Genomic DNA, 27,528 nt, shown 5'->3' with positions numbered 1-27,528 from the left:
TATTGGTTTGCTTCAAGGGATCATATCACGAATCTGACGTGGCATGGATTTTCGTTGGAGTGTGCTAATATCGGGTCGTAGATCATGAATACAGGAGTGGTTCCGCTCATCTCTCCCTGCATCGCTGCAAACAGACGGCTTCGAAATGCGGATCCTTACAACGTCCTCTATTGTAACGCGCCGCGCTTGCGCCCCGCCCCCGCCTGCGATTCGTTGAATAAAATGGATTGCCTATACGAGCGCCCAGATGGACTTTCGACGTCACAATAGAGGACGTCGTAAGGATCCGTATTCTGAACCCGTGTGTTTACAGTGAGGCAGGGAAAGATGAACGGAAACACCCCTGTATTCATAATCTACGACCCGATATATATCTACTCCAACGAAAATCCGTACCAGGGAAAATCCATTCGTGGGTGATGTCTTTAAGGAATCTTTTTATAGCTTTCTTATAAAACTGGAAGTTTAGTGGAAATGGGTATTTTCTTTTGATATAATTAAGTTGTCCGAGCCAGTTTTGTTAACGAAAAAGTGTTGTCTCACCGGAGACGTAGGAATCGTAAAGTTAATCTTAAAAGCAGCATACCACGAATCGGACGTAGTGAGGGAAACCGCGGGGAAAGCTATGGATGGGGTTGTAGATTGCGGGATCAGGGATGGTTCCGCTTTTCTCTATCGTCGCCAAAAACTCCGTTTTTCACGACGAATACAGCTGCGACGCGCCACCCTCGTACGCGCTCCGCATCCAGCTGCGCAGTGGTCGAAAAACGGTGAGTTCTCCTCGACTGTCTATTCAAGTGAAACCAATGAATAGGTTGTGCTGAGGGGACCAGAACGTATACATAGACTAGTGTTCTAACGTTCCTCGTAGGGACTAAAGCGATTCCCATTCAGCGGCAAATTTGTGATCGCCGTTTTTAAGACGACTGGGGAAGGGTAAGCGGAATCACCTCCGATTCCGCAATCTACAATCCCATCTCTAGCTGTTCCCGTGGATTCCCTCATCACGTCAGATTCGTGGTATAATCTGCCTTTAGATGTTCGTGGGACCACATTTCATCGATTTTTCTTTTAAATAGAGGAGAAATTAGAGATTTTCGCGCTACTGTAACCATGGAGGATTTTATGAAGCATGATAAAATCGTGGGCTACAAACTCACCTGAGAATCTACCTTTCCTGTGAAATTCACTATCACCATTAGCAGCTTATTAAATTCTCTATGGCTGGCGAACCTTTACTCATGGATTCGTTGGATTTCTTAATTCAGGAATCAATTAAAGCACATTCGACATAGTTAATAATTTCTGTATTCTATTTTCTGGGTATTCCGATCCGATAAATTGTCCGATATTCCACGACACAGCCTTCGCATGTCGTTGAAAAAAATGAGTGTTCATTTTTTCAAGAAAAATCAACGTATTTTTCGTGGAAATTAATAGTAAATAAGTTCTGCTTTCTTTTTAAATTTTAAAAGAAACGTTTTCCCTTTGGATAATAAGACAACAGCTTGAAGCATAATTGTTATACTTTAAAATGGATTTCCAACCTATTTCGTTTGAAAAAAAAGGAAAGAGGAAAATTCAGATAAAGCAGTAAAAGTAAAAATGATAATAATGAAATAAATAAAATAATAATAGTAAAAATCCTAAAATGGTAAATTTTTCGTGGAAATCAATGACAAATGAGTTCTTCGGGTTTCGTTTCAAATCTTTAAAAAAAAGGTTCTATTTGAAAAATAAGACAACAGCGTAAAACTGGAACCTAGTGCTTTAAAATCGTTCAAAGGTGATGCAAATCAAGAAAAAAACTACTACTTTCTTGTTGATGGGGGATTCCCGAGAAATTCCGTCGAGTGGAATGGATCATTAATGAATACGCACTATGTGGTAGTTACCTCGTAAATTGCCATAGTTAATGACAATTTTAAGTGCTTGAACGATTCCCGGTAATTTTCAGGCGGCGTTAGTACTTTTGACTATAGTGGTGCTAGGAATGAACTACGCTGCTGTTCCGCTTCCAGCCATAGTCTGTGGATCGACGAAAATAGTTGGAACTTTTCATTTTTTTCAGTCAAATTACGTTAAATGTATTTATTTTTCATAATAGTTACTGGAATGTTTCGGTGTTTTCGTCTTTTTTTCTTGTGTTTTTGACCAGTTATTAATCATTAGCATATTTATTTACATTTATTTCATTATTTATATCACATTTTATTTGTATCGAAGATAGTTGTTTATATTTTTATCACTATCAATTTTTTCATCACTATTTGCATTACTTCCCGTTTATATGGGAGATATTTATTTATATTTACAATATTATGTAAGTCGGCTTCTGATCTCTGAATCCATCATCCATAAATCCATCATCTCCTCAATGTTTCATGGTGTTCAGGAAAAGTTCTATTGAAAACCTAATAGTGATTTCTGTCTGTTGCCATAGTTGTGGTGGAATTTTTTCTTTTTTTTTGGAATGGTAGGAATACTGTAGGGTTTGTTGGAAGCAGTGGCTAGCAGAAAATTAACGCAATTAAAGTGCTGGCACTTCCACGCTAACATGAGAAGACTTATTTAAAGTTTCACTGACAGAACAACCATTTCTCTTTTTTGTTTGCTTCCAACAAAATCTAAAATTTTTCGTTTCTACAATGGTTAATTTACAGTGTCAATGTTCTTCTTTTCAGGACCCAGCTAAATGTTGATGTTTTTTTTCTTATTTTTTGAACGTAAATATCGGTTTTTCAATTAAATTTCACCTGCTTAACATCATAACCGACATGATTTTTGCGCCGCTTTACGATGTGTGTTTAGCCGATCTCAATGTCTCAATCGAAGATATGGATTAATTTGCCAGAAAGTAGATCATCGTTTCTCCCCTCTCCTACTCCCCTCCTCCTTCGAAAAAAAAAGTAGAAAAATGATTGATCTTCGTATTTTTTGTACTTTTCTGAAGAGAAAAATATTCTTTCGGTGTTTTTTTTTCAAGTTCGCATGCTTTCATGACGCTTTTTTTTCCAATCCTCAAAGGTTATATTTTTCCCATGAAAATATTTTAGGACATTCCTAAAATACACAGATTGATTTCACTTTTAGTTTCTCAAATGAAAACGGTGCATATTTCACCCTACCACTGTGAATTTGGATGGAAACCCACAATTTGAATAAAAGCTTGTGATTTTATCCAAATTGTGGGTTGTGTGGAACGTTATCCACATCGTTATCCCCATTCCTCGTTATCTTGGACTTCTGGGAAAAATTTTGCAGGGATTTTTCTCAATTTTTGAGGGAAAATAGGCTCTCTATCGTTTAGAGTAATAGCGGAAACGGAGCATATGTTTGAATAGATTAGGTTGGTGTGCAAGAAAATTCAGGAATTTTTCTCCTGTGAAGGATACATACATGTATTCAAAAATTATAGCGTAAAAATTTAATTTAGTTGGTACCTGCAAATACGTGACTCATGCAGTGAAACTTAATTTTTTTTTTTGATTTGCTCAAGACCTTATTAAAATCTTCGAATTGGTTTGTTCTTTGCTTTTCCAAGAAAGTTTGGAACAACCGTCGATACGTTTTTTAGGTGGCTTAGGCTTTCAGGAAGCCTGTAAACGCTATTTAATAGCATCGTTAACGAACTAGCTTCTTCCAAGTTCTATCGATTGTTTACTCCGTAGATGTTACGGGTTTGTCGGTTATGATGTGATGTGATGCCGCTTTAATCCAAACACCTTTGTTCGATCATTTGAGTTTTCATCCTGAAGCTCGTTCGTTTAGCTGAGATTCATCGTCGCATCGCTTCTTCGTGTATGCACACAACGGATGAATAATTGAATAGCACGATCCTATTACATGGATAAGGAGGGGGACGCTTCGCCATTTGCAATTTTTAGCCGCCTTACGCTACGTAGGGTACGATAGCAAATATGAAAGAAAGGGATTGAAAGGGGAATCATGAGATTTGACGTAAATAGCACACGTTCTTCTCGTCCTCAAATCCGCTATTCCATCCAGAGAGAGAGAGAGAGCAGCGGATTTCTCTGCTCTTTGATTTTTGTTAATTTCTGCGTTGCTGCTATTTTACGGCCATGGGGAAGCGGGGGGAACTAAGCAAGGAGCGTGACTTTATTGCCATTACTCCAGATCATCCTAACTTTCATTTTGTTTTTTTTTTTGTGTTTTCCTTCCTATAGAAAAAAATTGAAAAGGAGTCAGGATTCAAATATTGGCTAGAATTGATCGTTTCATCGCTTTGCTTCGTCTCCTTTCAAATTTCTTGGAAATTAAGGCTTAGGGCAGAGTTTTTGCTCCATGGATTGCAAGCAATCTGTTATTCTAGATCTTCTAAGATTCCAGTTTAGTCTTAGTTTGTTTTATCCGTGTTTTTTTTCACTAAAGGAAATATTTTGAAAATTAAATTATTATCTAAAGTAGATTTCTCCATTTATTTTTTCCTGCTTGGTTTCCCCTTAGATTTCCTGAAATTTGCAAAGCTAAGCCTGGACACAGTTCCTAAATCATGCATAGCGATCTGTTAATCCAGATCTTTTTAGTGTCTATTTTATTCTCATTGCTATTCCTCCTGAAGAAGAAATAAAATCGAGGTTTAAAATATTAGATTTAATCTATTCGTTCTGATTTTTGGATTTTTTCTCTAGATTTCCTAGAATTTCTAAGGTTAAGATTGGGCTGGGGTCTTGAATTATTTACAGCGCTTTGCATAGCCACCATGATTTCATTTCATTGCTATTGAGAACCACCGTACTTTAAGGTCTTACGACTCTGAGGTAAAATTTCTGATTTTGCATTTTTAAGCCATATCCTGTAGGCAATCTTCAAGGAAATTCTCTATAGTGGCTTTTTTCTTGCGACTGACAGAGAAAAAAAAACACAGAATAAGAAAAAGTTTTTAGAATGACATCGGAAATTCCCCCTCCCCTCCCCACTTTAAAACTCACTTAAATTTTTCCCTCTTTAAAATTTTCAAAGTACTCTAAGGCCTTGGTGTTATTTTTTTCTCGCTACTTTTCATGGAAACCGACTTTCGAACTTTACATACATACTGATGGGAATTTGTCCGAAAGATTATCCTTTCTCTTTTTTTTTCTCTCTCTCTCTCTTCTCTTCTTCTTCTGCTAGGTGTAACTTCTTCTAACTTTTTCTTCTTCAGTCCGAGATCGGAATGATTGTGAACACACTATGGAGATCACTCGCCTTGTAACCATACGTATGTGACAGAGTTTTTGTTGCTCTACGAAGATCCATTAAATGGATGTGCAGTCATGTCGTGACTAATCAAAGGCAAAAAATCAAATTTAGCGTGTGCATGTGTCTCACTCTCTCTCCACACACACACACACACACATACACACACATATCCGATTTTCCATCCAGGACTCAGTCAGCTTGAATTCCGTAGCATTTCCGTAAAGTAGTAGTAGCATTCAACATATGTGATTGATGCCATGATGATATGCCGGCGGTCTTCGTCACTTCAGGAAGCTACTTCCTTTCCATCGTACCTCTCTTTTACAAGCCTGCTACTCCTTTTTTTCCAGGATACGGTAGATCTTTAGAAAATCCAAAATGCTTTCGAATTTCTAAGCAAAGAAAACTATTTAAATCATTTCAACTTGCAAATGAATATCATGTTTATATAAAATATAGAATATAATATTATATATAATATAAAATACAATAAAATATAGACAGAAGTATGCCGAGGTTTCAAGAAAAGAGAACGTTTGGAAAAAAAAAACATCGGGTGAAAGGTGGCTTTTGAATAAAATTTAACTGTTACATTAGTTTGTATGGAATAGGATGTTCTCCGTGGACTAAAATACATTTTTCAAAGGAATTTCCCTTTACGTTGTGAAAAAAAAAACATAACATCCATGATATTCATATGTATCTTTTTTTTTTCAAGATGAAGGATGAAGGATGAAGGATTTTCAAGATGAAACTCCTTTGAAAAATCTTAGTTAGTCTTAGTCTTCGGAGAACATTATATTGCATGTAAACTATATAAAAGTTAAATTTTATTCAAAAGCTATTTTTCACCCGATATTTTTTCAACCTTTTTTTTCCGAAATGTAGAGGAATATCTGTGGAAAACTTTGAACCTCCGATCTCCTAAAGTTATTCTATCGCATGAAAATTAATAGTTCAATTTTATTGAAAAGCGACTTTTCACCACCTGAAACTTGTTCTTTTCAGTATTTTTCACATTTTTGAAAGTATATTTTAGGGATTTTAAAGACTTTAAAGTTATTCATGACTAATAAAATATCTAGAACTGCCAATTCTCGTAATGTAAGGATATTTTCCTAAAGTTCCCCTAATCAGTTTCCCCTTCTTAAGTAGGTTTTATTGTAACCGTAACCATGGTGATAGCTTTTTACACCTCTAGAACTTCTTCGATAGTATTTTCAATTTTTCCCTTTCTAGCCTAGCTTCTCCACGGATTGTAGCGTATTTTTTTCTGGATTATAGCTTTGTCTATCGTAGTGGCATTAATAGCGTGGTGTAGCTTTACAGCTGGATTTATTCACGAGCCGTACACGCGACATTCCAGCTGCTATCGAACCTATGAGTTCTTTCTTGATTTTTGATTTCGTAAAAATTCACCATAATGCATTTTTTTCTGTTATTCGTTCAATCTACATCCCGTACGAAATTTTGTGTCGGAGAAGAGCGGCTATGTGACTTATATCCAATGCGACATTTAAAAAAAAATTAAAATTAAAATTAAAATCAAAATATCAAACATCAAAAATATCGGGGTGTCCTTATTATTTGACGGCGCTGGATTATTCTTTATATTTTATTTGATGTCCTTCTTGCAAAGTTCCTCTTACTTACCCCAAGACATATTCGTCTCCATTCATTTCCTTAGAGTGGCGCGTTTACACCGACCTCCTCCTCCCCTCCCCCACCCTCGACCCTCCACCCTCATCCTCTCCCTTCGTCCTCTCCTAAAATTAGTGACATCGACATTGATTACCGGTGACATCTCTTCTTTTCATACATCTAGGAATAGCGAATAGGCGAGGATGGCGATCATTTCACGGGCGTGGCCAATCGGCCCTATTTTTCTCTTCTCCATATTTTTTTCGTATATAAGGGCGGATGTAGTGCAGTCAATAAGAGGTCCGCTGTGACAGCCTGATCGATAGTTCGACTCCGCCCAAATGCCAATCAAATCTTTTATCCCTGTTTGATCGATAAATTGGTATCAAGCTTTTCTAGGAAGCAAAAAACACTGACTTGATAGATCGGTTGGCCTCCGCATGACATTGTATAGGCGAACACGCGTTCCAAAACCTCAACGGTTCCGAATTGCAGTGAAAATTCGGCGTCGTCCCCTTTCCAAAGGGATTCGTACTTCACAGACCTTGTCCTTCATCCTTTACATTTTTTTTTCTGCATTTAATTGAAAAGACTTTACAATGCAGCGTTTTTTTCCCCTTTGAAGTCTTCTTAGTAGACTTTTTATTGTGGTCGTCACTCACTAAACTCTGAAACACCTCTTTTTTTATTTCATGGCTCCTGCCGTATTCTCCGGAGGTGCATTGTTTCTCTGTCGGCTTCCCGCTGCGTTTGTGCTTTATTGGGAAGTCATGCGACATTCGAGTGACATTCGAAGCATGTTTGCTCCTTGAGATTTTAATAGCCCGTAGCAAAATGACGCTAATAGACGTTAATGACGTTCATTGATGCTGTGGCCCATTGTATGCTTGACGTATGCGTAAGAAGTATAAACAGATGATCGTACTTAAATGAACATTCATCTTTATACATACTAAATATAAGATAATCACTTTTATCGCTTGGGAACTGTTTTTTTGCTTGAGTATTTTTTGTAGTGTGCTGTACTAGAGAGATTTTATCAAAAAATATTCTCTGAATAATGTAGAATGTAAAAAATGAACATTGTTAATTTTTTTTGTCAAATTAGTTACTCCAGAAATTACTTAACATCATTTTGTAACGTGTGGAGTTGGTGTAGCGCAATCGGTAGGAGGTTCCGCTGTAAATGCACGATTGATCAACGGTTCGAAACCGGTCTAGTGCCAACCAAATTCATTCATTTCTCCGAGTTCGATAAATTGGTACCAGAGTTGTTTGCGAGAATAAAAATATTGACTTGACACATTCGCTGGCATCCGGAAGTCACCGTATAGGTTAAGCACGCGGTTGTGAACCTCAAACGCTTCTGAACTGAAGTGAACGCGGCGGTGGCGTATCGTAAGCGGGTTGATGAGCACCAGAAATCCTTTATCTTCTATCCATTTGGTACAGTTATTTGTGATTAATTGATTAATGTAATTATTTCACTAAGAGATGAACTTGGACGATTATGCTCAGCCCTTTAGCTCCTTTAAACTCATCACGTAGTTTTTCGTTCACCATAAAATACAAGAGTTTATAGTTGCTTAGCACGATGAATGCGTGAACGTTTGACTCACTACCGACATCTTCGTTAAATTTTCGCTTCCTGTATCTCTTCAGGAACACGACATGAATTTTTCTAGAAAATTTCCGTTGGTGTTATGGAAGTCTTGAAATCTGAAATCAAGTCGAAAACTGGAACTTGGTTAAAGTCATCTTTCAAGTTCCATTCCACTACAATTTCTATTTCCAGCTTTTTTTTCATCGATATTTTTTTCTTTGAGATTTTCGTGGAGATTTTCTCAATTTCAATCTTAAAATTCATTCAGCTAGGATTTTTATTTCGTGCCTGTTTTTTTTTGATTTTTTTTCCCGGATTTTCAAATTCTCTTAGTATTTTTTTTCTGTTGCACTGTTTGCAATAACGTGCAATTCTTTGTGAATATGTGTTCCTAAAATTTATGTCCGTGATTTCGAAATATGAGATAATTTTTTGAAATTTTTATATCGCCAAAACTTCTGACTTTTAGTTTTGCTTTCACGTTTTGGTCTACTTCTTGCCGTTTTGTTTCATTTTTCTTTCGCGGAGAAAAAAAAACACCGCACTTTTTTCTTTCTACAACTACGTTTGTTGTTTTGCACTTTTGTTTCTGAAGTTTGATAGATTTAGACAAAGTATACATTCATTCATCAAACATTTCAAAGAGGAAAGAAAATCCTCAAACTTCTATTGTTTTTGTTGTCAGAGCGGATGTTGTTTGATCGTTGACAGATCGTTTGTCGTTTTGACAATCGTGCTGTGCTGTCCACAACGTGCTCGACCTATCCGCGCTCTGCTCACCCACCCACTATTACTGTGTTTGTTTGCCGATAATTATCAACATAAGTGTTTATCTTTCTTGACTTGAGAATTGCTACTGCGATCATATGACATTAGGAAAAATATCCTTGAAATCATATGTTTGTCCTCATTATCCTCAAACACCATAGAATACGCAAACTACTTCAAATATTTTGCTTCTTGAGCCACTGCTTCCTTTTCCCTCAAGAAAAGGAGGAATTTACTCAAAGGCAGTATACCACGAATCTGAGGTGGTGTGGATTTTAGGTGTAGTACACGTAGACGGGGTCGTAGGTTATGGAGACCGGGTAGTTCCGCTCATCTCTCCCTGCATCACTGCAAACACTCGCATCCAGAAAGCCGTTTTGTACGACGCCATGTATTGCAACGCTCCGCCCCTTGCGCCGCCTCCGCCCTGCGATTTGTCGAAAATCAATTCGGACTGCCCCGATAGGCAGTAAGGGACGCTACGCGTGCAAAGGTGGCGCGCTGCAATAGAAGGCATCGTAAAAAAAACAGCATTCAGGGGCCAACTGCTTGCATTGATTCAGGGAGAGATAAGAGGAACCACCCTCTCCATAATCTACGGTCGCGTATACGGATACTCCACCTGAAATCCAATACCACACCAAATTCGTGGTATGCTGCTTCTAATTCTGCATTTTACCATTGAATACTTACATATTTTTAAAATCATTTTTGTATTTTTCCTAATAAACCTAAGGTTATACCGAGATCCAGGCGATATTTTCACTCTCTGCCACTTAAGAAAATCCTGTACCGGTAAAATCTAACGTTAGAAGCGCTCACGAATTTCATATCGTGGAAAATTAGTTTTTTTTTTTCGTTTGCTCTTACGACCATGCAGAGGAAAAGAGCAACGCGAAACGAACCAGTATAAACTCACTTACGACAAACGATGCGAGCATCAAACTTAGCGTCAAGCGTGCGGCATCGCTGCGTCAATTTTAGCGCTCACAGTGAGATCCTACATTGAATTTGGGCAAAAAAGAAAATGTGTCAAGTTTACTCGCTGACTTTTTCCACAGCGATAATTTCACTACGAGAAAAAAAAACTTTATATAAAAAATTTGCAGCATTGTGAGAGAAAAACAGGCAGAAGGATTCTCACGGTCATTCTCCTACGAGCCATATTGAGTACGGTAAAAATCCTCTACACTTTTCCAGCTCCGTCTCGGAAGTGGAGAAGTAGAGTAGAGGTAAAGTATCCCAGCTTGAACACAATGAGCACAATCGGATTACTTCGGGAAAATTCCATATGGGAGCATTCTTTTCCTTTTTTCATGTGTTTATTTCAATTTATTTGCTGAAAGTTAGAGGTAGTCTTATGAAATACTAAAACAGCAACTGAATAAAAATTAAATAAAAATAATGACAGTGTTTAAAAAAAAACTTTAAAATCACATCATTAATTCAAGAAAATTTTCTAGCTGTTTTGTGGATAACTATTCACCTTATGTACATATTCATTTATCACAGAGTTTCTTCATTTCAATAAGAGTGAAATGCTGAGCATCTCGAAATTACAAAATTACTATGTATGTAGGTAGCAGGATAGATAGAACAAGAATTATTTTGCTTTAAAATCGTTGAGAGAACCACTTATTACTACTTTTTCATCCTTTTTACTTTCTTTTACAGTTTTTCTGACTACGGTAATCGGAATATAGTTTATCTTATCTTATCTTATCTTATCTTATCTTATTTATTTATTTATTTATTTATTTATTTTACTTACTACTTCACATACACCAATCGCGCGAAAAAAGAAAGAAGAAACACATTCTGTATGAGTCACAGACATTTTTTTTTGGAAGATTGGAACCCGAGAACTCCAAAAAGTTCCCAAAAGTATTTGCTGAGATAACGATCTTAACTCCGAGATTGCTCCGGTTTGACGCCGCAACGTGCTGTTACCTCATTCCGTGGTGTCACAGGATTTCTTCTTGCCATCCAGGTGTTCATTCGCTCGAACACATGGTGGTCTAGCTGCCCCACCGATGAATTCGCATCACCGTTACGCCTCCTCTACAGCAAATCGGGATAAACGACACATGGGCTTATCTACAATCACTTTCTTTCTTTTACAATTTTTCTTTCCCTACACATGGATGATAAGAGGAAATCTTGTGACTTTACAGTACTCGATAACCACAAAAATTGGAATCTCCATTATTCGCACAAATTTGGCTGACGGTACGGTACTGAGGCTTATGATATGCATAAACCTTTGTCTAAGATGCTAAGGGGAGTTCTAGGATTCTCGTCACAACCTCTTCGAGACCTCCTCTAACACCATCGAATGGGAATGTTAATTTGGACATAAATAAGTTTTACATAAAAAGATAAAAGGATAAAGGATAAGGATAGACACATGACCGTATGAACATTAGGAGTTGAGAGAATCATTCCCATCAACATCATAGATTTTTTATCCTTTTTATCCTCAACATTACAAAGGTTCTTATTACATACATATTCTATGTCCATTAAATTCATATTTTATTCTTATTCTTATTACATGACTTCACTTGATGAAAGTGTGTCTAGCGTTAACCAATCCGCTTGGGATGCGCCCCCACGTTCACTTCAATTCAGAATCGCTTGAGGTTTACGAACGTGTAACCGGCCTATACAATGACTTGCGGTGGCTAGCTGAGGGTGTCAAGTCAGTGTTTTTGTCCTCTCAGACAATTTTTGTACCAATTTTTTGGCCCCCTGAGGGATGAAAGGCTTGGTGAGCACCGGGGCGGATTCGAACCTCCGGTCGTCGATCATGCAGGCAGCGTAACCTCTTACCGACTGCGCTACATCCTCCCTAGGGAACATGTTGGCGAAGTAAAGGGAAATGAAGTAGAAAATGAACGAAAGAAGAGTTTTTCGCGGAAAAATAGAACTTTCTCGACGAATTTGTTATTATTTGCTTAACTAACTAGAATTTACGCGGTATACTAATGGATCTACGCATTTGTATGCCGTCGAACGCATGTCACGCGCGTACATTTACGAGTACATGTGTCCTTTTTGAGAGGAATCTTAGAGGCAGGCAATAGGCTGGAGCTGTATAGAATTGTTTCATCAAAATTAATTGACAGTTTCCTTGAATGTTTGTTTCACGTCTTCCTCTATTTCACGTAATTTTAATGCCTTTATTTTTCTACAATGCTCTACTTGTAACGTCACTGGTGCCGCAACGCCACTACACTAACTCTAAACGCGGTTCGGATGTATTCCCACGATTTCTTCAAAGAATTCTTTCTTTTCTCTGCGCCTAAACTCGCACACACGCGATGGGTTCTCTTTTTTTTTGCTTTTCTTTAACATTCCACTCAAAATTAGATGCTTAAAAATTTGTTTAAAAAGTTTGCTCCGGTTTCCGTCATCAATCTCGGATCTTATAAGATGTTGAGAATCTCCTCCAGGAAATTTTTAAGCGTACTGGATACAATTGTTCGTAAAACGCGTTATTTCCATACCTTAGCATCTCCCGTGTCTAAATCTAAGAGTCTAGTCAGTCAAGCAGCATGGAAAATCAGTTGAGGGGAAAAATTCTATGGAATCGGAACTTCTCTGTAGTCAGCGATATTAATCCTATTTTTTGCCACTTTGAACTCAACATAATTCCCAAAATTGTGACAACACTGAGACTTAGTTTGTTAGTTTGTTAGTTAGAAGATTTAGTTTGTTCTATTCTTCATAGCTCCTCAAGTCTTCCAAAATATCGTAGAAAAGGAGAAATTTCAATTCTGACTTGCCCGAAAGTATTGGCTGGAATACGTTCAGCAAATGAAGGAAACATGGACCGATTTACATTTTCCGCGGGGGTTTTCTTCGCTACATTTATTTTGAAAAAGGGATGTGGGAAGAAAAGCAAAAATTTGAGGGCTATCGAGAGCAGTTTTTAGCTTTTTTATTTTCTTAAGTGCTAGAGAGACACGCAGAGATTTTCACTGCAAGGCGGCCACGTTAATCGATATTTTGGGATGGGATTTGCGTGCGTCGCGTACACGCGGGACAATAAATTTGGTGAGAACGGTGCCAGTAGGTGTCCAACAGCTAACAGCTATAGCAAAGTGAACGTCTTGCCATTTTTCTGTGATTTTATTATTTTCATTTTATATTTTCCGTCTTGTCAGTCTAACTTACGACATTTAAAGAAGCTCGAACTTGAGATCCGTTCTTGATGAGAGTCTTAAGATTCATGATATCATTCAGTTTTGGTTTTTCATTTCAATTTGTCAATCCAGTTTTTCTTAACACTTTTAAATTGCTGACGACTACGTACCATCAAACAGTTCACCTTTCAGAAGTGTTTCCAAATTTTTCTCCCTCTTTTGCAAAAATTTGACTCAGTGGAATGTCGAACCTGCGTCGTCCCATTATTATATTGTCAACGCATTGTACATTTTCAAAACAAAACATTCTATACTGTCCAACTCCTAAAACTAAATATAATATTTTGTATTTCATTTGGTCTTTTAATATTATTTATTGTAATACTTTATAATATATGTAATTATCTGATACTACGTAATAATTTGTCCTAGTTACCATTTTATCCTTCATTCATCTTGCCACTTTTCTATGGTCTAACTTGAAGAGATTGAAAAAAGCTTGAAGTTGAGATCCGCTCTTGAAAGTATTCCTAAGATCCATGACATCATTCAGTTGCTATCGTCTTACAGCTCTTATTTTGATTAAATCCGCTGAAAATTTTCTGGATAGAATGGGTTTTTTCTCGTCAACGAGAGAGAGAGAGAGAGAGAGTGGAAAAGCTCAAAGCACAAGTTGAAGAATTATGTAGAAGGTTTTCTTTTTAAGTAAGAGAAAAGCGCAACGTCCATAAATCTTTGTGTTTGTTTCTTGCACTCTCGCACTAACGTCATGCATTTTCTTCCCGACTACTTACATGCATAGCTCCTATGACTTCAGGAAGTCGAAATTTAAGGAAATTCTAAGTTTTCCAATATGTATTCTTCTCTTGCGCTCACATGTCTAAATTGCGTTTTTCTATCTCACATGTACATGTGATGCTATTCGTTTTTGTGACAGCTGGGACCCTGTTGTTCCTACCCGATATATGGTTACGTTTCTGGAACATAGAAGAGTGCATATTATTGACACATATTGACTTATGTCGAGTTTTCGAATTTTCTCCAAAAATTTTCTTCTTTTTTTTTGAAATTCATACCTTAGCGTAGCTTTTTTTCTTATGCTCTCATCGCTTGACAGGAAACATTGTTTATTTCTGGATCTCTACATGAATCCTTCGTTACAAACCCATAATTTTAGGCGAGCACTGTCAATACCAACAGTGCGTGTATCCTCACGACCATTACTACCACCTATGTCGCATACAATCGAAATTTCTATTACAGTAAGGTAAGAGATATGAAAATATTGACGGAATACTGTATCTGAATTCTTTATTACAGCGATCTCGTCGGTTTAGAACATCTTGCCAGAGTCGCTTGTGTTTTATCGCACAATGACACGGAAAGCGAGAAAAATTGGCGCCACCTTGGCACCACTAATCCTACCGTAGTCTTTTCGAGAAGTGCTGATTTTGAGGATAAGATCCCGTACAAATACGTTTTTGAAAAGGCGCAACTTATCAAAATAGATATGTAAGTTTTATTCCAGAGTTCTATGTGTATATTCGTTTATTCTCTTATTAATTCTTCGTTATTCTTTATTGCTTATTGTTTATTTATCTTTACTTACTTATTTATTTTGCTTATCCACTTGTACGGTACATTGTTTTTTTTCGTTGGGTGAATGTCCTCCTTCTTCAGATGTCGACTCCACGATGGTGAAACCGCATCCGGTTCCGATGACGTTGTTGCCAGTTGTATTTTCAAAGTCGATGAACTTATTGGGTCTTTTGGTCTGCAGTTAAGGAGATCACTGTTGTAAGTCTATTTTTTCAAATGTTTTTCTTTTCAGATTTTTTTTTCTGATTTTTCATTGTCATGGGAAACACATTGAAGCTGTGCTACACTGTCGCAAACCGATCTTTCAGGTTTTTTTTTCAAGTCAATGTAATAGTTATATTTTGAAATCTCCAACGATAGCCGTATTTTCTGGAAAAGTAATGCGAGACCGATATCAAAAAAAAAACTCGTGTACAACTTACAAGCAATAAATCTTTCTTACTGCTTCCTCCAGATATTTATGTTTATCCGTTCTATTGTTCTTTCAGGAGGAATGATTGGATTTTCTCCAGAAAAGCACATATTTTGTAAAGCCTCTTTTTTTTACTGTGTCCGTCAAGTGCTACTTTCCCTCGGGCTAGACTTTGAATCAGTCATTGTTGATAAAAGTGATAGATATATACCAGAAAACCGTTCCAAACAAGAAAAAAAAATGAATGAAATGAAACTATCGAAATTCCCGTTGGGCTAAAGCCAGGTTGGATTGGAAGTATCATGTATTGCTTCTTTTTTTTGTTGATTATTTCGTTTGTAAGTCAGCGGCTTTCTCTAAAGAAACCCTGAGAATATGTAAATGTGTCCATTGCTTTTTCAACATTTTTCTGTATGTTGCATATAAAATACACCATAATTTTCCGAGGATATTTTTGTAGGGAAAAAATCTCAACAATACAGGTTAGTTTTTGTGGTAGAACTTCCACTGCTCAAAACCACTAACAAAACTCTTATGTATCTGTTCGATATCGATGCGGTCCCACAATGAAATTTGATCGCTGCTTTCGAGTACCCCATGATAATCTCAGGCAACTTTGCGGAGTTTTTTTCGAGGGACATTTTTGAGCTTGAAATTGTACCACGGAGAGTAGATTGGAGTAAAACGAGAGATCCTCACACAAAATAAGAGCAGTACCTTAAAAATTTGCTGAATACATAAGGTTACCGAAATATATAATCAGCGGTAGATGATCATAATCATGAGATCATTGATTGAAACAAGAATCTGGAGACATTTTATCGTTGTTGTTTTTAGTCTAATTTAAGAATTTTCGGAATTTTTTACATTTATTTAATAGTTGCAAACCTTTAAAAGATATTACTGATGCGAATATATGAAGAAAAAGTATGGAAAATGTAGAAAAGAAATAAAGGGGATAAAAAGCAGTGTAAAAAAGGCTATTGACATTGACGTTACGAATTTGAACTGAAAGTTTAAAAATAGAAAACTTCTGTGTTGAAGATGTTCTTGTTACTTTAAAGGCATCACCCCTGGAATCTGTGGTGGTACGGGTTTCAGGTGAGTTATGCCTATACAGGGTCATAGATTATGGAGAGAAGGTTGATTCCGTCAATTTCTGCGTAATTGCCGTAAAAAACGGCCCCGACGACACGGCTTCCAGCGATCCGGCGCGCTATTCTCTGCTACGAGTTCGATTGGAGCGCGCAAGCCTTGAGCACGCGCCGCATTTTCTGGACCGTTTTTTACGGCAATTAGTTAGAAATGGACGGAATCACCCTCTTTCCCATAATCTACGTCTCCGTATAGGCCTAACCTACCTCAAACTCGCACCACCGTAGATTCGTGGGGTGACGCTGGAATCATTCAAAGTTTTACCAGTCTGCTCAATTTTTCGTTCCGTCAATTTTTCTTCCTACATAATTCCTCACGTTACGTCGAATGTTTTTTTTTCTTCCAAGAATCTGTCATGAAATCTCGCTAGTGATCGAATCAAATCCGGAGAAGGATGTCCTTTAAATGGGGGCGAAAATGAAGCGATGTCCTAAAAGTGCAGTGTGTGTGACACGGACAATGCACTAATATGCAATTCACGTCTGATATGCATTGTTTGTGTTCGGTGACAACTCTGCCCTGAGAGTATTGAAGTAGTTCTTGCATAGCCAGTTGCCAGTTTCCCCAATTGTATCCTTGAATAAGTAATAACGGAGCGTTTGACTGGATCTTATATTTTTTAAAGGTGTTTGAACGAAAGAGAATGGAAGACTGGAGAGAAGGATAAGAAAAAGAAAAACTTCCAGTTATTTCACATGATACTATATAAGGGTTTTGCAGGCGATCGGTCTCCATAGCTCAATCACTGTCAACATCGAGACCTTCCCAGAAAATTGTCGGCGGAGTCATCATTTCTGGTAAACTTAAGCTAATCAACTGTAAATATTAATAAAAATTCCTATTCATAATTTCAAAACTATGTTTTCTCCCCATAGTTGAAAGAAAGTGTTCACGTGACATTTAAAGGCAGCATACCACAAATCTGGGGTGGTACGGATTTCAGGTGGAGTATTCGCACACGAGGTCGTAGATTATGGATACCGGGGTGGTTCCGCTCATCTCTCCCCGAATCACTGCAAGCACCCGGCCCCTGAATGCTGCTTTGTACGATGCTTTCTATTGCAGCGCGCCAGCTTTGCACGCATGCGACCCTTACTGCCTATCGGGGCAGTCCGAATTGATTTTCGACGAATCGCAGGGCGGAGGCGGCGCAAGGGGTGGAGCGTTGCAGTGGATGGCGTCGTACAAAACAGCATTCTCGAGGCAGTTGTTTGCAGTGATGCAAGGAGAGATGAGCGGAACTATCCCGTCTCCATAACCTACGACCCCGTCTACGTATACTCCACCTAAAATCCACACCACTTCAGATTCGTGTTATGCTGTCTTTAAGGCATCCCCGAATCTAGGATGTATCGTAGTGTAGATTATAAGGATTCGTCATTTTTCTAATTGGTAAAAAGGCCGAAGATAGTATTGAATTTTTAAAGTTTTAGCGCTCGCGTTTAGAAAAAATACGAATACTCCCTAGTCCATCCGTAACAATACACCTAAATTGCACCACCTAATTCTGTATGCCTTTAACCCATTGACAACAACACGTTTTTTCGCGTATTCGCCGCTATTCTACTTTTACAAGTTATATTGTTGAACAAAGAAATAGTATTAATAAACAATAATAAGTTCATTAAGTGCATAAAACTTTTTAAAAAACCAAGCAATCATGAAAATTAATTGGTGAGAAATTGTACGGCTCAGCGATGAGCCGCACTGTTCCACGCTATCAAAAAAAAGAGAGCGGGCCACCACCGACCTCAAATAGATTAAAAGTCATAGACGGTACGTTCCCACTCTTTTGGACCTTGATTGAAATGTGCAAATTTCTTCACAAACCACTAAAAAGTCGTATTTTAGCCCAGATGCCCGAGAAAGAACAACCGATAATCGTGCAATTCGCTGGACGATCCCTGGAGCGAAAAGATTTGATCTGGGACGAAACGGCTGTGTTCTTTAGGGTATGATCATGACATGTATTATAAGCAGAAGTTGATATAGAAAATTAAACCACACGTTTATTTTTTTTTACTTTAAATTTTTATTCCGCATAAGTTCTCCGAAGCTGATGTGATGATAAGTGAGAATCCATGGTAGCTATGTAGTGTTGTCAAGTCATTAGCAACTGATCCTTTTACGGCGCTTAATATTTCTCTCCTACTTCAGGTCATATATTTTTTACAAAGAATTTCTCGTTTCCAAATTCTTGTGCCTTTCACAAGTTTTGTAACTCCTTTCGGGATTCTGCATTTGAATCCTGAAGCCTAACTTATAATATCATTACATAAAGCTGCCCTCTATGAGAGTTTGAAAAAACTGTACGGCTACTGTACTAAAACTATACTGGTTTAAAACTATTACTATTACTGAACTATATAACATTAGTTGGCGAAGAATTACATTTAATTAACTTTAACGTTGACAGTCCACCTCCAACTCATTACGTTTCCTCTCCTTTTGTGAAGAGTGCTGTAGAAAAATTTTTTTACACCTCATCGGTTTCATTTCGCGGATTTATGCACGAGATAAAAATTAAGCAACTTTTCGTTTATTTGAGAACAAGTTATATTAAATAAAAATTTCTCTGTTGCTTGACTATATCGGTCAGCAACATGTTTTTTTTTTAATTTTTAAACTTTATATCACAATTCCTCCTGAGAAATTCGAGAAAGATGAAGTTCCTTAGTATGATAAAAGAACAAAAGTTATACAAGGATAATAAGTTTCCATAATGTAAGCATTCGCGAATATCTATTCGTCTCACGGTTTAATTTAAAAGCACCACCCCACGAATCTGAAATGGCACGTATTTCAGGTGGGTTATGCCAATACGAGGTCGTAGATTATGGAGAGAAGGGTGATTCCGTCAATTTCTGCGTAATTGCCGTAAAAAACGGCCCCGACTATACGGCTTAGAGCGATCCGGCGCGCTATTTTCTACAACGAGTTCGACTGGAGCGCGCCAGCCGTGTGCACGCACTGCATCTTCCGGGCTGTTTTTTTACGGCAGTTAGAAATAAATGGACGGAATCATCCCCCTCTCCATAATCTACTGTGCCGTATACGAATACTCCACCTGAAATCCGTACCACTTAAAGATCCCTGGGGGCCTTTAATCTCACAAGGAACCGGTGAAGGTGATTTGACCAAGGATCCAAATCGACTTCATTTCATTTCATTTTATTCAGATTCTGATTTTATCTTCAGCTCATTTATTTGAAAGTTATTTGTGAAAGAACTTATCAGTATGTGTAATCTGTAAAGAAAATGAAATTAAAAGTGATTTTGCACAATTAAATCTGTTTAGTGTCTTTTCTTTCATTACCTCACTTCTTCGGCCTTTCTTCTTCGTTTTCTTTCTTTGATTTACGTCTCGGATGCACAAAAATGCGAAAGCCTTTTTTTTATGCTATTGTTGTTTTCTTCTACAATTTCATGCGTAATTGTAGAAGAAAACAACAATAGTAATTGTAGATAACTGTTCTCGAATATATGAATATCAGTCTGCTGTGCTTGGATCGTATGGCTGCCGAATCCTATTGAACCGTATTAAAAGAATCGTAACTGCATGAAATTTGCGTTGAAACCCGCAGAAAAAAATTGCACTACTTTTGAACGAGTCCATTTTTTGCTGCCGTTCTGCAGAAGACAGCATGAATACTGTAATTTTCCTTGTATTTTTTAAGGATTGTGTGGGGGCTTCTTTCTGGACTGACACCTCTTTTCTCTATTCTACTATTTAATTTCCACTGAAGTTGAATAGAACCCAAAACCTTTAAAATCCGTAAACTAATAAAAAAAAACAAATACGTGGTGTTATCCTTTCCTACAAACGGGAACATTTCTAACTTGCCGTGTAAATTTTCAAATAATTAAGAAAATATCCGTTAACAGTTGGAAACGATCACTTATTTCTTGAAAGACAGTGTACCACGAAATTGACGTAGTGTGGAAACCCGATGAAAAACATGGTGATAGGATTGTGGGTTGCAAATGTGAGTCGTTCAATTCCCACTAATCGTCACAAGAAATGGCGTGGAAAACGGCGTTTCTTCGTATGTGGTACGCGAAAACGCGCTACCGTTGCGCACGCTCCGCATCCACGAGCGAGCGGTCCAAGATCGATGAAGTCTCTTCGTCAGTCTGTTCAAGTGGAATCAATAAATACGTTGCTGAAGGAACCGGAGCGTATGTACCCAAAGGAGTTGCGTTCGAACGTACATCGTAAGAAAAAAACACCGTTCCCACGGTGTTTTTCAAGACGATTAGGGAAATTTGAGCGGCACTGCCACTGCCGTATCCGTAATTCACACCTATTCTACATTTTCGCTGCGGTTTCCATACTATCTCAATTTCATGATGTACCTCCTATAAAGTGCAGAACACAATTTAGGAGACAAAATTTGTCATGATTTAGGTATTTCGCCTAGAGGAGGGAAAAGACGATGACGAACTTGTATTGCTATATGAGAGTGAGGCAATCAAAAATCATTCCCATCCTCAATGGGGTGAATTTCGGTTAGGAACACAGGATGCTGCAGACAACAGGAACCGGTACGTATTTATGCCAACCCAACTATGTGCTTACGTCTTAGTCATACCAAATTTTCTAGATTACTAGAAGTTTGGGTGATGTATCGTGATGTTGACGGATCCGAAGGTTACATAGGGAAATTCTTGACCACATACGCTAAAATGAAATACGGTCCTGGTTCCGATAACGTCTATACGGTGATCAACGAGATGAAGCAACAACAGAAGAAGGTAATTCTTACTTTTCCTCTTTTGATCTGCACTCATACCGATCGTTTGGCAAAATTGGGGAAAATAAGTCATATTTTCTTCACTTATAAATCTATCTACACCTTCTAGGGTCCAAGAAAACCGCAGAGTTTTCTAAAGTCTGGATTTCTTCAGAATTACGAGAATAGCGGTCGAATGGAGTTGGTGAAATTCACAGATGTATCGTTTTTCTCGTTTCTTGACTATATCGTTAGCGGGTGAGTTTGTTTGATTAGGAACATCTCCCAGAATTCTATTTTATTCACTAAAGCATGATTTTGATTGGTTCTGATTATTTTTCTGAATTCTTGAAACAAATACTCAGGTTTAGTTGTGTTTCTTTCCAGAATTTCTTTATAAAATAGTTCTTTTTTAAATATATTTTCGCGTAAAATTTGCATCTTCAAGGACGCAATTGCACTATGAAGTCGCTGTTGACTTCTCGTCTGATGAATCAATCGCTACGGCGGATCAGCATAGATTTGATGCAGATCTTCAGCTAGCTATCAGAGCTGTAGGAGGAATACTTAGGGACTACACGCCGTTAGTTTCATTTCGATAACATTAAAGTGACACTCCTCAATTCTTTTACGATTTTTTTCTTTCCAGAAATCGTCTATTTGCTGCTTTTGGAATGGGTGCTAAGACGCCGCCGACATTCCAGGAAGCCCATGAATTCCACTTGGTTGGTTTTTTTCTTTTTTTTTAATATGAATAGTTATATGAACAGGATGTTTCCAAAATAATTGGACGAGAATCTCATCTCTAAGGTAGGAGCCGAAATAAAAATATAATTCGTAGAAATATGTTTACTGATTCAAGCATGGGATTTAAGCAATCCCAAGATTCCGTCCTATTACAGTATAATTGAATCCACGTTAATAAGCCGAATCAGTTTATATATATATATATATATATATATATAAAATCAGTGTTACTCCTGCTTGAGTTCTTCGGTTCGAGGCGATAGTTCGTTTGTGTGGCAATAAAAAATCAAGGGTGCACCCAGCTTTAACCTTCCTTGACCTTAAACGATCTAACTTCTTGATTAGCCGTGAAGGCAACTTTCATTTTTTTTTAGTTGCATGAACCAAATGGAAATTAAGTTGTCCTAGCTGGGGAGTTGCAAATCAATCAGAAGAGAAATTTTTTTGCGGAAACATTTCGGCCGATTATGGATTCCTTTCAGAATTTCAATATTGATCCGATCTGCAGAGGTTTGGATGGCGTTATTGAAGCGTATCGCAAGGCACAGTCAGTGGTTGTACCCATGAAATCGGCTAAATTCGCTCCTGTGGTGAATTCAGCTATAAGGTTAGAGCTAAGTCTTCATTGAACTTGGTTCATTAGTTCACACTTCCAGTTTTATTCGCTGTTTATTTTCATTTCAAATATGCTTAAATCCAGCATACCACGAAACTGAGGTGGTGCGGATTTCAGGTGCAGTATCCGTATACGGGGTCGTAGATTATGGAGACGGGGGTGGTTCCGTTCATCTCTGTCTGCATCATTGAATACAGCCGCCTCCAGAATGCTGTATTGCGCGACGCGATCTATTGCAACGCTCCAACGCTTGCGCCGCCTCCGTCCTGCGATTCGTCGAAAATCAATTTGGACTGCCCCGATAGGCAATAAGGGACGCTACGCGTACAAGCGTGGTGCGCTGCAATAGAAAGCATCGTACAAAACAGCATTCAGGGGCTGGCTACTTGCAGTGATTCAAGGAGAGATGAGTGGAACCACCCCGGTCTCCATAATCTACGGCCCTGTATACGGATACTCCACCTGAAATCCGTACCACCCCAGATTTGTGATATGCTGCCTTTAAGCATACTTATTTATTTATTTTCTCAGACATCAGACAGTGCAGCAGGACATTAGCACCTCTTTCTCTTGCCAGTTTCTCAGTTTTCAGCAAAATTCGTGACCAGCTTTCTTCACTTGTACTGACCCCAGTATTGTGTGTGCTGCTCCTGTTGCCTATCGTAATCCATATCCAAGTCCTAGTGTTCCCAAATTTGTGCCGTTCTTACTAAGCTATCCTTCAGAATGTACTATCTGTTCGCTCATGTTCTATCTAAAAATCGTCGTACTACGAAATTGAGGATGCTGGGATCCCCACGAGTAGATAGGGTAAGGGTATGAGAGCGATTACGTTCAGTTTCCTCTAATTTTCCTGAAAACACGGCCTGGAAAACGGCGTTGTCGATTGAAGTCCGCGCCGCGTCTGCTAGCGGGCGGAAGCGATAACATCGACGGCTCATTAGTTGCGCGTTCGGTCGCAGACGTACGTACACCGAGGAGACGCCACGTAGGATGATTCAATCGACAAGGCCGCTTCTCAAGCCGTTTTTCAGGACAGTTAGGTGGATTGAGGGTGGTTGTGCTCATACTCGTGTTCTACGCCCTAAACATATAATTTGTAACCCCACTGTTATCTATGGGGAGATCCTAACATGCCCAGTTTTGTGATATACTGCCTTGAAAATTACCGAGTTCGTCCTTTTTCAGATTATCACTCCGCTCCGGTTTTCGCGGACTGCATTATCATGTGCTCGCAATTTTCACTCGTGGAACACCTACAGATATTAAGGTACTATTGATGATATCCACTTACGCAGCAGCATCGAGCTTCACACGTCAATTAACATGACATAAAGCACGACCTAGTTGCGTAAGCGGCTGTGTTTGAAGTGGCGCGGTGGAGAAAACGGTTGGGATCCAGGTGAGACAATCGCGAACTGCAGCTGAGACAGGAATGGTGCTTACAAAGGTCCGCTCCCGATCCTAACTGCTACACTCCACCGCGTCGCTTCGAGCGCAGCCTCTTACGCAAGTACATCGTGCTTCATTCGCCGTTTCGACCGTACTATATCTCATTCTGCTTCCCAGCTGAAATGAACGCTCCACAGGAAACTATAGGAATCACAATGGTATTTTATTTTGACTTCTTTCTGCACTCACACTATTCTTCATCTAGACGTGCAATAGCATACTTTTCACTACTTTTTCTCGCTTCATGCTTGTTTCATTTATTTTTTGTTTGTTTATATTGCTTACTTATTCTATTCGGCGGGGGTGGCGCAGTCGACTAGAAGGCCGTTGTAACCACACGGTCGATGGTCCGAAATCCCCCTAGTGTTAACCAAGTCTTTCATCCCTCCTGAGTGAATATGTAGGTAACAGGCTTGTCTGGGAGAATAAGAACATTGAATTGATCATCGGGTAGCCCTCGGAAGTCATTGTTTAGGCGAACACGCGTTAAAAAAACCTCAACACATTGCAGTAGTAAAACGCATCCCAAGTGGATTGATACGCTCGTGACTTCATCCTGACTTTATTTGTCCTATTTATCGTTGTTACTATTAATATTGTTATTTATTACAATTGTTGTTTTTGTTAATTCTTGTTGTATTGTTAGTCACTAATACTGTTATTTACTTACTATTATTTATTGCTTATTTTTTGTTGTTTATTTATTTTTTATTGCTCACATTCTCTAATGTGATTTGATCAAACCGACTTTTTCAGGAATTAAGTGCAGCAATGATGGGAGCTTCCGATGCCCCGATATCCATCGTTGTTATTGGGATTGGAAACGGGGATTTTTCACAGTTATTGAAATTAGCGGCAAAACGAAAGGAAGGCACCAGATCCTGCTTGCAGGTGAACGTGGTTCTTATTTTTGTTCAGCGACACGTTTATTTTTAACCTTTTCTGTTTTTAGTTCATTAATATCACTGACATAATTGAATCCGGAAACTCGCCGGCGGAAAACCGATCTCGAATTGCGCAGAAGGCATTGCGTGCAATCCCCGAGCAAATGACAGATTTCATGCACGCGGCAAATATCGCTGCAAAACCACCTATTCAAGTATGTGGATTATATGATTACGTAAATGATCACACTAACGTTGTAGCCATCTGAGGTGGTTTGTTTGGAGTGAGGCACCGATGACTCACCTGATCGTTGGGCTTTCGAGTCAAGTGCTGCACCGGTAACTTATCCTCTCCAAACTAGCGTTTATCTCGAGGTTATACTAAGCAGTAGACATTAATGCATATTGTTCAGATATAACATTTTAAATTTCTGCCATGATTTTTATTTTGATTAGTTTATTCTCGACTTAGTATCATTCAATGATAAAAGCAAAAATGAACGTATGCGAGGATGAAACATTTAAAAAATCCATGTGATCGTTAATATCCTATCAGCACACATATTTGTAGATTTATATGTTCGTATGGAGCGGGTACGGTCAGAAGTTCCGCTTCGATCACGATCGATCGGAGGTTTGAATCCGCCCTAGTACTCACCAAGTCTTTCATCCCTCCGGAGTCGATAAATTGCTATCAGACATGTCTGGTACCAAAAAAAAAAACACTGACTTGACACATCGGCTAGCCACCGCAAGTCATTGTATGGCTAGCTACATGTTCGTAAACCTCAAACTATCCCTGAAGTGAAGTGAACACGGTGGCGCATCGCTAGCGGTTTGATTAACGCCAAAAACTTTATCCTTTATTCTTTATGTTCGTATCCTTTGAAAAATTTGCAGTACGAGAAATCCTCTCTAGGTTTGCCGCTCCCCTCTTTTCCACAGTTCTTCGCTCATCCCTGATCGACCTACACCACAGTTCGTGTTTGATGGTCCGCTGCCAACCTGTATGACGCCGCAAATGCCGAGAGCAGATCGACGAGGAAGCGATTCTCGTAAGTTTTACTATTTATCAGATTAAAACATACATGAGAAGCGAACCTTCAGTTCAGTGCACCATAAAGCACCGATTTTAAGGAAGCAGATTGAAACATTTTTTTAATTTCCTCGAACACTTCTTCTAATTTATGGTGAGGTGATATTTCTAAGATACTTGTTTTTAAAAGTGATGTTGTGATGTGAAAAGAATGTTTTTAAAAGGATATTCGTAGAAAGTGATTCAGCATACTATTATTATAGATGGCTGAGGATACTTCTACAAAAGTTTTTTGCATGAAATATTGAATTTTTAAGCAGTTGGACTCCATGATAAACTAATATACAGAGGAGCAAAGTCTAATACATTTAGATGACACTAATTTAAACATATCGAGGCTGAGATGGACTTTTGTTTATTGAAAAATTTGCTCAAATGATCAGCTTTTCGCATTAATTGATAACTGTTTATAGAATATTTGGATGTAGAAATCGGTGCGAGACCTAGTCTAACTGTACGAGTCCCCGAGAGATGTCATTCTGTCCTACAGACGACTCGAGAGCAATACCAACGGAGACTGAAGGAAAGAGGTCTCGGAAAGGTTTGCTACTTTTTTTGCAGTTATTTCTGTTTAAAGAAACCTCTTGCTCTAGTCCTATAAGAACTGAGTTATTATACTTTGAGAGTTTTTCAAAATTTTGCTGCATATTTATATGATATTTATCTATTTATTTGTAATTTGTATGTATTTTTATATCTTTATATTTTTAACTTTTTTTAATTTTTCTATTTTTGTGATATATTAGATTATACATAGATTTTTCACGTACGTACATATAAATTACAGATGCGATTTCCTCGTATGGATTTATCCACATTGGAATCAAGTGGTGGTTCAACCCAGGACAGCTCACTTTAATCACTATCACTAATGCATTTGTTTGTGTTCTTGTAATTAATTTGTATGTATATTTCGAATAAATACTGTACATTCTGGAAGGGACCCATCTAAAACTTGTGATTCTATCGCCATTTGCCTGCTGAAGCGGAGATAGTGGCGAATCCCCTTGTGAGTTCGCTGTGAACAATGGCTCTTATCGCCTTCGCTCACAAATCCACAAATTATGGCCGGCTTCTGTTGTTGAGAGTAGATTACGGTGTACGTGAGAGCCGTCGTAGCCGAATGCTTGAAGATGAATTGACGATCGGAAAAAAATATAAGAAATATAAGTAAGTATAAGTGTAAATAAGAAATAAATAAAGAAACAAGCAATCTAACTAATGCATTTAGAAAAAATAGCAAATGAAATGAAATAAATAGAGGGGATTTTTTGCATTTTTTTCGCCCATTTGAGGCATCCTTTATTACCATTTACTATATATTTTCCGTCCAGAGAGCATTACTGTGGTCTTTCTTGTAGATTACTTACCAGGAAACACTGCTAGGTCAATATCTGATCCAAAGATGAGAAAACAACCATTTTATGACTGTAATTTGCAACATCACTATCTAACTATTACTACCCATCGCA

The 27,528-nt window shown here is 38.2% G+C and overlaps 1 protein-coding gene across 2 annotated transcripts in view; it reads left to right on the top strand.

Moving 5' to 3' along the window:
- RB195_016962 (uncharacterized protein) overlaps nt 1-26,915 on the top strand; it is a gene marked incomplete at both ends in the record, with an annotated part of 44,921 nt that extends 18,006 nt beyond the window's left edge. Inside the window, 17 exons of one of the 2 annotated variants that reach the window (XM_064183731.1) lie at nt 14,540-14,629; nt 14,683-14,874; nt 15,043-15,159; nt 17,249-17,325; nt 18,380-18,480; nt 20,937-21,073; nt 21,133-21,283; nt 21,437-21,519; nt 21,710-21,844; nt 21,911-21,986; nt 22,491-22,615; nt 23,813-23,894; nt 24,833-24,967; nt 25,029-25,175; nt 25,880-26,015; nt 26,470-26,597; nt 26,844-26,915. In XM_064183731.1, the coding sequence (XP_064039611.1) occupies nt 14,540-14,629; nt 14,683-14,874; nt 15,043-15,159; nt 17,249-17,325; nt 18,380-18,480; nt 20,937-21,073; nt 21,133-21,283; nt 21,437-21,519; nt 21,710-21,844; nt 21,911-21,986; nt 22,491-22,615; nt 23,813-23,894; nt 24,833-24,967; nt 25,029-25,175; nt 25,880-26,015; nt 26,470-26,597; nt 26,844-26,915 (1,984 nt within the window). Of the gene's footprint in view, nt 1-14,539; nt 14,630-14,682; nt 14,875-15,042; nt 15,160-17,248; nt 17,326-18,379; nt 18,481-20,936; nt 21,074-21,132; nt 21,284-21,391; nt 21,520-21,709; nt 21,845-21,910; nt 21,987-22,490; nt 22,616-23,812; nt 23,895-24,832; nt 24,968-25,028; nt 25,176-25,879; nt 26,016-26,469; nt 26,598-26,843 lie in introns of both variants that reach the window. The other variant, XM_064183730.1, reaches the window with a different exon arrangement.
- Between the last annotated feature and the right edge of the window lie 613 nt (nt 26,916-27,528).

The sequence above is a fragment of the Necator americanus genome, chromosome II, assembly GCF_031761385.1.
Source record: "Necator americanus strain Aroian chromosome II, whole genome shotgun sequence".
Classification (NCBI taxonomy): Eukaryota; Metazoa; Nematoda; class Chromadorea; order Rhabditida; family Ancylostomatidae; genus Necator; species Necator americanus.
This window is presented reverse-complemented; position numbering and strand designations above follow the sequence as displayed.